The sequence below is a fragment of the Poecilia formosa genome, unplaced genomic scaffold (assembly GCF_000485575.1).
Source record: "Poecilia formosa unplaced genomic scaffold, Poecilia_formosa-5.1.2 Scaffold539, whole genome shotgun sequence".
Classification (NCBI taxonomy): domain Eukaryota; kingdom Metazoa; phylum Chordata; class Actinopteri; order Cyprinodontiformes; family Poeciliidae; genus Poecilia; species Poecilia formosa.
The window spans coordinates 109,903-123,733 of NW_006800478.1; the positions used below are offsets into that span (position 1 = coordinate 109,903).

The following is a 13,831-nucleotide window of genomic DNA, read 5'->3' on the forward strand; positions in this document are numbered from 1 at the left end:
ATAACGTCGTGAGTTGACATGTTCATGGTTTTAATTTGGCCAGTCTCATTTACAAAACATCCATCCTTCACATTAGGAGGAACAAAGACAATGAGTTAAGAGATTATTTTGCAATATATTAAGATGTTGTGTTATTTCAAGTTAGGTGGTCCATTAGTGTTTTAAATGGGGTAAATGACAATCAACTTGAAAAAGCTTGAGAGACACTGATTTAAGGTTATGAAGAATAACTGATTCATACTAACAAAGAGGAAATGCATGTGTGGTATTTTACTGGTAAAAATAAATGTTAAATTTATAAAGAAACTTGTTTTTTCAACCACATATCTCCTGTTTTGGCTTGAATACAGAACCAGATACAAGAAGTAAAACAAGTGAGTCTTGTCCAGTATTATTGTGCTAAAAATATATTTCATCACAGAGGCATCAAATGTCAGGCATGAGGCCAGCAGAGGGTCAATAATCCACTGTTTTGTTATGTTTAAAGGGTCTCAGCCCAGCAGTAAACAGGTCTTTTAACAGGTCAAATTCTCAACGTGACAGGTTAATTTGTGAGTTTCCTTTAGCAGCACAATCAGACACTGGATAAAATACACAAACAGCAACATTTTAGTAATTTATCACCCTTTCTTCAATGTAACAAATTCATCAAAGTCACTAAAGAAGAATGAAGACAGTGAAGCTTAAGAGAGCACAGGATGAGCCGTCAAGGAGACAATGATGATAAAAAAATAGGACAGACGGTGGCAGCTTCATCTGGAACTAAGAGCTGCTCAATTCACAGAACACTTACATTTTTATATCCCCTTCAAAAATCACCTCTGAATAATACAAAACATCAAAATTTATTCAGCTTTGCATTTTGCCCTTGTGCAAAATGTGGAGTAGCTCCATGGATGAGATGGAAAATTAAGAGAAGGGATCAAAAATAGAAAATGGTCTCTACGTTGGGAGTTCTCTATGCTCCAAGATTATATATTTTTTTTTAAAATCAGTACCTTTGTTTTAGGGAGATAAATCAACCCAAATAAGAGGAAACAGACCACTGAGGTGGTCGTGGTAGGTGTTTGTGAGCATAAAGTTTCTGGTTCAACAATGCTTTCTTCTTTTATCATGACCATTAGGCTGCATTCACACCAGCTCTTTAGTTCATTTTAATCGACTCCAGTTTGTTTGCCTAGAAAGTTCGGTTCGTTTGTGCAATCAGACTCTGATGTGGACCAAAACAGAGAACTCTGGTTCATCTAAATGTGAACGCCAAGTGGACTGGATAGCTCTCCAACAACAGGAAGTGGACTATAGTACAGGGAATTCTGGGTAAATGCAGCAAAAACAAATGCGTGAGTCTAAAGCTAGTGGGGGAAATGGCTTATGGTCTTTTACCAACAAAAGAGAAATCCTGCAGCCGCTAAAATCTGACGCTACTCCATTTTTGTCAACATTTCTTGATGAAGAAGGCTGCACTCTTCTTGTTAGGCTGAGATTTTTGTGTCTTTTCCTTCAGTGGTTCTTGGTGCAGCACCACCACAGGCGAGGAGAGGTACAGGTTTTTCAAAGGGTTTGTGTTGTTTAACACAAAGCAGTGTGAAAGCAAACTGCACCAGCTGAGAATGTAACAAATGTTGCAACTTTTGTCCCCAATTAAACCAGGTCTATGTGACTACCAGGTGTGAAAACATCCACTGATGCCCACAGATAAAATCAAACCAATAACGGCTCTTTGCTTAGAATCCTGCTGCATGTTTAGCTGCTTCATCCCTGAGACAGACGATGAACACAGAGTCTGATGACAGTTTCAGTATTTTAACTTCCCTTTAAACAATCCAGCTTGAAGTAGCCTTTTATTAGCCAACAGTGTTTTGACAGCTACTTAAATAAATCCTAGTAACCAGTAATAATATAAGGGAGGAACGTGAACATGCATGTCAGCATTAAAAACTGATCAGGACCACAACAGAAATGACAACATTAAGCTGAATGTCATCAGGATTTTAGCGTTTTTGATTACAGTTTTTGTCATTAGCCATTTGCCACTGTGGTAAATTACAGGCAAAGCGGACATCCCACATAATCCTTTTATATTCTTGGGTAGGGTGCCGGTTTACTAGGTTTCCAAACCACTGCCCTTAAATGGCTCTGATTTCCTCTACCTCACTGAACAAATCACCATATAAATCAACATTTCATGAACAAAAAAGCAAGCTGGAGACTTTATTTATGGGTGAAAATAATACAGTCATATGCACTAATGCAACTTAGACGTTACAAACGTAAAATTTCACTTTCTATCAACTTTCGTTTGAGTTGTCAGCTGACTTCAGCTTTCTACATTTCTATTTGTACTTTTTCAAATTTGATTTGATTTGTGTAAATCAATATAAGTATCTTAAACCTCAACAGAATTGAAAAAGAAAAGCTATAAAAATGATAAATGCCCTTTAACACATCAGTGTCAATCCTTTTCATTTGCCCTTGACTGCTTCCATCTCTACCAATTTCTTCATGTTCATCTCCTTTTCCTCCATCTGCTCTTCTCCCTCATGTCACTCATTGTTCCTACCCACTCCTCTTTTTTTATTTCCACTTCTCTCAGAGCACCTCCCCCACCACACCCACCCACACACGGCCAATCTTTGTCAATTAAGCAAATGGTTTTTATTTTCCCCTCACATTACACTTTCTGTGTCTGCATTCATGATGAAGTCAAAGTCATTACAGTAAGCCGGGTCGCTCTGCTGTGTGCGTGATTCTGCAGAGCCTAAGCTAATTAGGCTGCGCCCATGAAGCTGCCTGCTACGCTCACAGATACAGAAAACGCTGCATAGATAAGGCTGAACATACCGACACATTCGCAAATGGATTATGTTAATGAGTCCAAACTACCAAACAAACATAATCAAGGTGGTGTGGGTGGAAAGAACGATGTTTACTCTCTTTTTTTTACATTATTTAGCAAAATTAACATGTAATTTTTTTACTTTTAAATCCCTTAGCTAAAAAAAACTTTTGTTTTTAACATTTTTATTTTAAATCACACTTTTTGCACATCAATTTTAAAGAACAATATTTACTTTCAGCCACGAAAAACTGGAAGATCACCAACTTCTCCATTTGATGCAAACACATTTGAAGGAGTCTTCTTTCCATTTAGGTTCTCAACTAATCGCCGAGAAAAACAAAAGAAAGGCAAGACAATAAATTACTCGTAGAACTTCCTACAGGCAAACAAAACTTACTACTACAGACATACACAAACTGTATTACAACCAACCAAAACAAAAAAGAGGGAAAATTATTACAACCAGGAGATGCGAGTCTAAATAAAACCAAATTTATTCACTCCTGGGTCGTTACTGGTGGAGTTTATATCAGGGCTGCCAACATTAACGCGTTACAGCATGTGGTTAATCTAAAACGTTTAACATGTTAATATTACATAATGCAGATTAATGGCGTTACCTCTGTTTTTGGCCTGAAAGCCTTTCTCCTGGTTAGCCAGTTCAATGCAGCGCGTTACTCAGTGTCGCTTAACTTTGCAGAGTCGCAAACACAAGAGAAAAGGCAACAATGCATTTTATTCATAATGTACTGGACATCATGAGATCTCCAATTACTTTTTGAACCTTCATGAATATGAAAACAGAAAACCCGAGATGTTTGAGGGAATAAAACGTTCTTAAACATTTATTAAAAACATGCATGTTTACAGTTCAAGCTGATAAAGTTAAGCAAAGTGATTAATTACAGTGCTAAAGTGTGATTAATCCAATAAATTTATTTCAATCGATTGACAGCACTACTTACAAATAACCTGTCTGTGGTAAATTGCCTTTATATAATGGTAATGAATATTACAGCATAGTTTTCTCCCTCTTCCTACAGAAATTCCCACAATTAGGCCTTTGATAAAATGAGAAAATGCAATTTTTCTGAAATTAAAACTTTAAAATCTTTAAAGCAGCAGTATTATGTGTTTTTCAGCCACATACTGCTGTTTTATAACATAATCAAGTAACTAAGTTAATTCAAGTTGTAATAAAAATGCTACAGAAATCAAATGACTTAAAATGAATTTTACTTCCTAATTTAACAAATTAAAATTGGACATCTGTCTCTTTAAAACCTCTTTCTGATGCTCTACCTTCAGGAAGTCATTACAGCATCACTCCTCTATCAACTCTAACCAGCGATGTACTGAGAAGAAGTTTATATAGAATAGAATAGAACAGAATATAAAAGACTTTATTGATTGAGGGAAAATTGCTTATTCTTTGACAAGCTACTCCATCTAAGGTGTTGCATATTAATAATACAATATAACCATAAGAGGTGACGTTTCTAAACATAAATATAATGGGCTGAGCAGATGTGCTGCTCCACCAGGTGTTAGCTAATTGCTGCTGGCTAGTCTGTAGGAGCTGAGTGGGGGAGCGTCTTTGAGGAGGAGCTGTACCACGAAGGCGGGGCTAGGTCCACACAGGCGTTTTGCAGAGCTCAACGGTTGCCATGGAGACTCAAGTATTTCTCAAACATGCATGAAAGAAACAAGGCAAAACTCCAGGCATGTATTTGATGCTGTAGTAATATTATAACATGACATAAAGCTCAAGACAGCCAAACTTACATAACGCCACCCCTTTAATAAGAAATGAGTGCAGTAAAGGAAAGTCCATGTAAAGTCAGGGATGCTACTCCAATGCCTGAAGGCTTGCATGCAGGCATCCCCGTTTGCGGTCGGACGTTAAAATCCAATCCACAGCACATGTGTTCACTCCTGGGAGACGGGGGCTGCCTGGGGGAAGCATTACCATGTGCGTAGGACAGATCTCATCTGTCACAGTATATTACAACATAGCAGTGTGGATGAGCACAAATGCATGCCGCAGTAATCTGTCTGCATGACTTATAGGTGCACATCAACTCCAGTGACAAAGCTAAACACAGGCAGATTTCACACACGGTGGTCAGAGACTGATGCTGCACAATCAACGCTGAATGAACAAACTATTCCCTGAAGAACGTGAGAATTATTATTTTTCTGTTCATTTTATATAAACCAGCTATCTGTATGTGTATTCCCTTTGGGTGCATTCAAAGCAGTAATGCTTTTGTAAGTCAGGGTGCATCCATATAATGTATTTGTTTATGTAAGACTATTAGGACTAGAGAGGAGGTGTTGGTAGAAAGAATGGGTTTTCTTTCCAAAAAACAGGAGCAGCCTCAAACACACACACAGTCACAAACATGAGCATCATACAGTAGCGGCCTATTTTGTTAAGCTTGCTGAGGACTCCAAGTAGATAATACCAAAGTCCTCATTTGTCATGTAAAGAGAGAAAACATGAGAGGAGGAAAAGAGGCAGCCAAACAAACAGGCCTGAGTGTGGAGAGGGAAAAAATAATAAAAAAAGATGCATGAAAAAAAGACAAAAAGTAGTCCACAGACAGAGAGACATGCTGAAATGAAATATCAGGGAATAAATTTAACGACTTATTTTCAAAGCACAGGTCTGTGCTATAATAGTGCCCCCTGTTGGCAATCTATGAATTACACAATTTGAATTAGTCTTTCCAAACGCAAACAAAAATATCAGAAACGTAAAAATTGTGTCAGTCAAAATTTCTGCAGCAGTTGAGCCACTTTTCACTTAAGCAATTAAACAAAAATATAATCAAAACAGAGCCTCTCTGTGTCACACATCAGGACGCAACTTTGATGAAAGCACAAATACTTTATGTGTAAAAGTCAAAATTTATCTGAATTAAACTCTGACACGTTCACATGTACCCAATATCAGCAAAATAGCATCTTTGTACAACTGCGTAAGAATTTCTATGTCAACAATCTACATTAAAACTTGGCCAGTTACATTTACGTTAGTAATTTAAAAAAAAACTTTTCACTACACTGTAGTTTTCATTTTTACTTGAGTAATCATACAATCAAGTATCACTACTAAATTTCAAAATTTCTGGATCTTTTATCCACTGTGAGTAACTTCAATTAATAAAGAACAGACTTGTTTAAAAAAAATAAAAACCACCAGATTTTTGGTTAAATCTCGTGGTTTGTTAAAATTTCATATATTGAAATAAATTGATTTGGAATATTTCTCCTTTGCCTAATTTTGTAATTATGTTATTTAAATGGATAATTTTCATCTTGACCTTTAACATGTCAAAATAAACATTTCTGTTACAACTGATGATGTAATTTTAAATATTAAATGATTAACATTTTGATAAGTTACTCAGTACTTTAGTAGCTTTTTCACCAAATACTTTCTCACTCAAGTAATTTAGTTGGGTCATTTTTTTAGGCAACTACTTATATGTATATTTACAGCACTCTTTGCTCAAGGTGCCCATTACCATTGCATTTACTACTAAAATCACTAATGAGAGATTTATAAATTTAATAACTCAGAGAACAGATTTAATTTAATAAACTTATGTCTGGGGTCTTATGTGAAATTTACCATTTTATCTCCACAATAAACATGAATAAACAAGAAAAAAAATGCTGAGATACATAAAAGACAGTAATTCTACAGAGTATTTTTACTGTCAAAACCCTGGGCTTCAAAATCTCCATGTGAGTTTCACAGATTTAAGGCTCACAGCTAATACAGAGGGAGCAAATTGCAGACAAGCATCCTTTCACGCTGCAGTTTAAAACCTTGTGAAGGTGGTTTGTGTGTTTTGAATGAACAAGACCAGATCTGTTGTGGGAATACGCAACCAGAGGAATACGATTACAGAAGCAGAGCGTGGAACAGACAACTGAGGATTGGAGGCTTAAACTAATGAAGGCAGGTTGTGCATTTCTCCACTTGAGGATGAAACACACACTTCTATGTGTTTTTATCCTGTGCTACGGAAAGCAGAATAGGTTTTATATTCATTTCACCAACCTTTGCAATGAGGCTAAGTGGATCCCTGCAGGAAGGCGGCAGGGCTGATGTCACTTCCTGTGTGAGGTTAGAATCTTCTTCCTGTTGCACATACAGTGCCAACATGGACGCCAGCTGAGAAAGCCCTTGCTTCTTCTGCTCAGACATCGAATTCAAGTCTGCAAGAATGTAAAACTTTTACTAGGGCAGGACAATAAATGAGTAACAATGAGTATCGTGATAGACACGTGATCAATATCGATCGATAATACGTCTGATAGAATATTCAATAATTTCACTGAAGCATTCTGGGGGATGTAGGCAGAGGAAAGACTTTAGCTGCTCAACCTTTCATAGCCAGCTAAGAGATAAGGTTGGTGGAATCAACTCACTCATTCTCTCTCTGGTTACCTAGCAACAACTAGCTCACTTGTTCTTTGGTTACCTAGCAACAACCTGCTGAATGACAGTTTAATGTCTGACCACTGTGCCTCGAAACTGCTTAAACATATATAAAAAACAACGACATGGAGTGAAAACTGTGGATAAAACAGAAACCTCATGTCACCAGTTTGACAGTAATTCAGATATTTAAAATAAAAAACTAATCAATAATTATTAATCTCGACTGATATGAAAAACTCATATCGTCCAGCCCCAACTTTTATTTAAACATTTATAAGTTTACATTATCTGTCTAATACAACCAATTTTATCTCACTAAAATGAACTACATAGAATTAGAAGCTCAATCAAAATCTCTCAAATAATAACTATGACCACATTTTGACAGATAATTTCACCATATTTCCTAAGTGTAAACTATTTTTAGGTTAAAAAAGATTCCTTCAATTAATCAATTTGTTGTCGGAGAGGTCATAAAGCATTTCCCTGACTCATATGAACTCAATTTTGTACATGAAAAAGTTGAAATGCAAAACGAAATACAAGAAATGGCAAAGGGGGAAATGACCAGAACCCAACAAACTGTCACAACAATAAACAATGAAAACAAAGATTTACTTTAGGTACTTACGTGATTCATGTTCTTCTAAAGTGTAGAGCTCATTAGTCTTAGGAGGGTTTAACTGAATAGAAAAGGAGCGTATAATTAATTAATGTCATTTTTATTTTACACATATTTGTATACTTTTAGTGTTCTATAATAACACTTTCCTGTGTAGCCAGATTGCAGTTTTATCTTATTTTCAGGAACAGATGGATTTCAAAAACTGAAACTTCAGAACACTACATGGTTAAAATAAGTAAAAATAGAATCTTGCTTCCACATATTTTCTGAGTGAGAATAACAAGGATAATTTCTAGAAACTTACCAGAGCAAACATGATTCTGGCAGCCAGACGGACTGAGTCAGTGGGGAGTCTGGGGAGGAGACGGCGAAGACACCTACACTCTCTCTTATGGCCAGACCACGCTTGTTTCTGCAGAAGAGGGTCATTTAACACACTGATGGGTATAATGCACAAAAAGGCATATTTCTATTACATTACACACTTCAGTTTTAACCTTTCACCCACAAAAAAAGGCTTTTCTCAATGCCATGTAAAATGTATTTTCAGAACAACCTTCAATTTCCATTTAAGTTTTGTCTGAATGCCTCTGAAGACATGTTTGCAAATTTCAAAAAGCTTTGAAATAATCCACAGTTGATAGAAACTTATTGATTGTTCATGAATGAATTAGTGCAGTCTTTGATTACAGGTTGACAAAACACTTTTGAATCTCAATTTGAAATTAGTGTTAGGAAAAAAAACTAAGACAGTCTTATTTCTGTCTGTGGCTGTATGACAAGACAGCTCTAACTTTGCAATCAATCGTAACGTTTAGTCCTTGAGTCTTTTCTCAAGTCGGAGGAAGGACGGATTAATCTTGTCTGATTGTTCGCTTTGTAATCTTGCTCATCCTTTAAGGCAAAACACGGACTGTGAACGTAAATCTAAGAATATCAGCAGGACCTGGGAGAGAAGTGGCAGAGCAGCCATTTTGGACCAAAGTTAGGCGTTTTTTTTGGTTCTGTTGTGGAAAGCCGACACTTTAAACCGTTTCTCAGGCTTCGAATTTGTCATCCTTTTTCAGTTCCCCCTTTAAACCAAAGTAGGTATAACAACTCAAAACAACGGAGGGATTATTTGTTTGTAAACAAAGCGGATGCGCGCTGAATCTGATTGCAGAAAGAGCTGGACGGTCTTTAAACGCTCACTGGTTGCCATGGTTACTCACATTTATCTTGGCGTTTTAACATCAGCTAGCATGTTGTCAGCGTGATACAACTGTTCATCACAACGTGAGAAAATAAATTATTCTACCAAACTGACGTCGGCTGATAATCCCTCTATAAGAAATCCTTTAGAAAGACCAACTTTTTATTAACCTTAGATTTTAATCAGTCATTTAATTGGAGTTTTTAACATTCATACCTTCATCATAAAATCTCCACCCTTTTGTAAGTAATTTGTAGATTAATTAGTTCTGTCCATCTTTGGTTGTTTTATGTGTTTTTTTCTCTTAAATACTCATTAGTTAGTCATGTTTTGTCGTTTCCTGGAATAATCTTTGGTTCATCAGCAAAAGTTTGCATAATTCAAAATAAATCCTGATTATTCTTTATTCTTTTATGTGTGGCAAAGGTCACTGAATGGGAAATGAACAGGATTGATTCAGGATTAGAGATTACACCTAACAAATAAAACACTTTAATAAAGAAATATGGAATTAATGAGATGTTAAATATCTGATTTTAGGTTTTTATTTTCAAAAGGTGCTTTTAATAGGGCAAATAAGCCTCATTGGGACGTATATTTACATTTTTGGACATAACCGTGTGTTCCTAATATCAGGAGTAATTCCAGTGAACAAACACAAAGGCTCTCCTACCTGGCAACCTGCATTGCAGTAGCGAGCCATCTTGCACTGGGAACATCTCAACAAGGTCTCTCGTCTAGACAGGAGAGAAAAAAAATATTTAATGCCTCACAGACACTTTCAGGAAAAAAACGCTTCACTTTTCTGCAAGAGATTAATTTACAAAAAGTCAATTTATTTGCAACCACAATCGCTTAGGCCAGGGCAAGAATAATAATTTTAAGAATAATTTTTCAGAGTTAATGACTCAACTGACCTGCAGTGGAACCGGATTATTATTCCCGTCAGGTGTTCATTACGTTTAGTGTTAAATGTGCACTGGTAACTAACCATCTATGCACCAATTTTTCCCAAGTAAAGTTCAATCACTGTCTTGACTTTTTTCAAGTAACATGCTAATCTTGTCCTTCTACATTTGTTGCACTAATCTGACTAATCACTAACTATCAGATAACTCTATCTACAATTAAAATCTCTACAATGGTGCATTCAGGTTCTCTCTCCCCATGGTTAATGTCTGAACGTCTCACACAGTGATGTTGTGTGACAGCTGCGCCTCCACTGGTGGTGTTTATGTGCAATTTTGTGCAAATGTAATGTCTGCTGCTTCTGTCTGGGTGAGACTGCTGTCCTTCCCAGTTTGGCTTCAGTCTGATAACAAGCTGGAGCCGAATCCGTCTGCTCCCTGCAGCCAATTACAGACAGTGGACTCCACTGCTTAAACACACACACACGCATGCACACACACACACACACACAAACACGCACAGAGATATGTGAATCACAGGAACCCCTCTCAGAGTGTATCATTGTGTCTGTGCATAGGTTAATATGAGCCCAGAAAATAATCTACACTGTTAGAGTGGCTGCAGTATCTAATTTTACAGAATGACTGTTTGGTAGACAGGACAGAATGACTGACTGAGAGTTTGAGATCCATAAAATTACTGTTTCAGTCCAGTTTCCCTGCTCATAGTGTTGCTTTTAAACACAAGAATACACCAACAATTGAGTTACCAACACAGCCGCTGCCTTTCCAGTTACCTTAAGATTGACGGCAATTTTGAGGGAAAAAAAAAGTTTTACAATAAAAAGTTTTTGTGCTAACATGAGTTTTTTTTTTTTTTTACCAACCGTATCAACATTTGAGCATTTTGCAAAACTGCAATGGAAACACTTTTCTCACGTCATATGAGTTTGTAAAACAGCAGCATCGCTCAGTTCATTTTGTCGTTCGAAGGAGTTGAATCTGTGGTGAAATCGACAATTTCCTCAAAACACAGCACATCCACTCCCATTTTCTTTTAAAAAATACAGAATTATAGATAAAGAAACATTTTTACAAATAAAGAAATAAGTTTAAATAATCATAAATATATTTGTGCATGTATAAATGCAGCAGAATGTAAACAAACATCTGGGATAAGCAAAATGAACAACCAAATAGACATTAACTTTTCTCTACAGAAAAAAAAAACATAAACTAATGGATTCAAAAAGAAATCACATCAGAATATGTATCTATGGATGTAGGCAAAATTTAATTGTAAGGTTTATTTACAACTACAATAGTAAAAACAAAAATGTTCATTTTACACATTTTTAGATCAGAAAACAATACAATAGTTAAATCCAAAAAGCCAAATGAAGATGTGTTTTATTACGAGAGGAAAGCTTTGTAAACCATAAGCCTTTATGGAAAACGAATCTCTCCCTAATGCTAACAGTTTGTGCCACACTTGGCAGCAGCCATCAAGTGTTTTGTGGTAGCTGGTGATGAGGCTCTTACATCGCAGTGGAGGAGAGTTTCACCAGCTGTTCTATGCACAAGTACTTTAATTCAGCTACATAAGAGGCTTTTTGAGCTGAACAACCTTTTTAAAGAGGAGGTATTATTTGTCCAGGAATAAAGTGCCATTTTACAGCACAATCGAGTAACTATGTTGAGGTCAAAATGCTGTATAAATCAAACATAACTTAAAAGAAGTTTCACTTTGAAATCCAATGTCTTTTACGATCGTTCTCAGGTGCGTTGGACTGAGAAGTAGTTTGTGTGATGAGCTCAGCAGACGTCGTTTAGGAACCCTGAGTGGTTGCAACGATTCCTCGTGGAATAAAACACGCATGAAGGAGTCAAAGCAACATTCAGGCATGGTTTCAACCAGGTAGAAAACTCAAAAAAGTACATTTTACAGAATACTGCCACATCTCAAATAAGTCCAGACTTTGGCTAGGCAATTTCAGGAGCTGAAGCCACAAAGTGTGTTTATCTGATTACAGCCAATATGATGCATTTGTCTGAAATGTTATTTTAACACCAGATATAGCAGGACGCACATAGAATAGTTTACCAACAGATTACATTACGATGTTTTCTTTTTAATGCGATTCAATCCTGCAGACACAGTTTCTGTCGTTTTAAAAAGTTCAACTACTCCAAACCTTCCACCACAACAAAAGATCCCAAATTTCATATATCAATGCAAGATGTCACTTTAAAAGAATTTAAAAGATAAATAAAAAAAAGATATCCACACCTGAAAGGCACTTCTGTTGATAAATATCCTACTTGGTTGCTTAAAATTACATTTTTAAGCACCTGAAAAGTCCAGTGAGCTTTCATTTTTATTAGATTTGTGCATGCAGTGTGTGGGAGAAAAAAAAAATAAAAGCCTCACATCTTTATGGTTTATTACATCCGGGTAAAATGGAAGAAAATTATGGAATACCAGTAATTAGACCTGACAATGGATGTTAATATGAGCGTACACACGCAACACGAAGTAATGGAGAACATGTTATGATGGATGTTAATACATTACCCCGCGGCTTATCAGGCAAAGTATGGCACTTTTTATTAGAGTGGGCGCCGCTATAAAAGCTGCAGAGGACATTATTAGATCCTTGAAGCAAAATGAAGGGATTTAATATGAGTGTGTGCACACACACGGTTCAGCTGTAACCAAAGGCTGTTGCCTCCAACAACAGGAGTTAAGTGTGCCTCTATATCAGCGTGGGACCAGACTGGACTGTTGTGTTTGGCCGGAGGTGGCAGCCGCCGTGCGCAAGTTTCCAAAACACTCTACTCTCCTTTTCACTATTCTGCATTTAACCCGTTTCTTCACCATCTGTCTCTTAGTTTTCCTCCACTCCATCGCTGCCGCTGGGCCTGATTTGCAGCAACCTTCTCCAGCTTGGATCCTGATCCTGGCAAATTTATTGTGTCACCCTTCATGAAAACAGAGCTATTCACGTCACGTTGAGATTGAACAGAAACAGGGAAGCCACCCACAGTTTAAGAAACACATGCCTGTAGTTTGATGCGGAGCCATAACAACGGATCACAGAAAGTCAGACCCAGACACGGATAGATCAATTGTCATGCATCTCATAAACCCAGAGCTGTAAGCCACAAGAACCGCACACAACAAACAAGAAATCCATTTTCAGCTCCACACATATTTCTAAGACTAAACTTTATCAGTAATGTTGTTCCTCTGGAGGTCATTTTATAGTACCAGAGCTACACTGCATGTTATGAAAAATTCATATTTTGCATGTTTTAATAGTTCCATTCGGGTCTCAACTGCTTCTAAAAACTGCCCAAAAAAAAATACACCCAGCCATTTTTGGCAACAAGTTAATGTTTTTTGGCATCTTTAAAACGACTTTAAAACCTTCTAAATGTTAAGTCACACTCAACTGGCACTCCCCTGTTACCTAGCAACCACAGGAAGGCCCGGCCCCGTTACCTAGCAACCACAGGAAGGCCCGGCCCCGTTACCTAGCAACCACAGGAAGGCCCAGCCCCGTTACCTAGCAACCTAAGCAGAGTTCCAGCACGTTTGGTCAGCAATATGAGATCTTCAGAAAATGGTACGAAAATAAATTAGATGATAAGGTAATTTTATTTATGTAGCACAATAAGGCAAAGTAATTTACATGAATTAGAAGGAAATACAAACAAAACCAAAAGAAAGACAAAAAGGTAAAAAGTATAAAACTACATATTAGTTCCCCATGTTTAATAAGAATAAGAAGAATTAGCCCATAAT

At 36.9% G+C, this 13,831-nt stretch overlaps 1 protein-coding gene across 1 annotated transcript in view; it reads right to left on the reverse strand.

Annotated features, from left to right (window-relative positions):
- smyd3 (SET and MYND domain containing 3) overlaps positions 1–13,831 on the reverse strand; it is an 82,363-nt gene that overhangs the window by 55,165 nt on the left and 13,367 nt on the right. Inside the window, exons 2-5 of the mRNA XM_007540409.2 lie at positions 9,789–9,852; positions 8,228–8,335; positions 7,930–7,981; positions 6,915–7,072 (exon numbers count right to left, since the gene is read on the reverse strand). Of these exons, the coding sequence (XP_007540471.1) occupies positions 6,915–7,072; positions 7,930–7,981; positions 8,228–8,335; positions 9,789–9,852 (382 nt within the window). The remainder of the gene's footprint in view (positions 1–6,914; positions 7,073–7,929; positions 7,982–8,227; positions 8,336–9,788; positions 9,853–13,831) is intronic.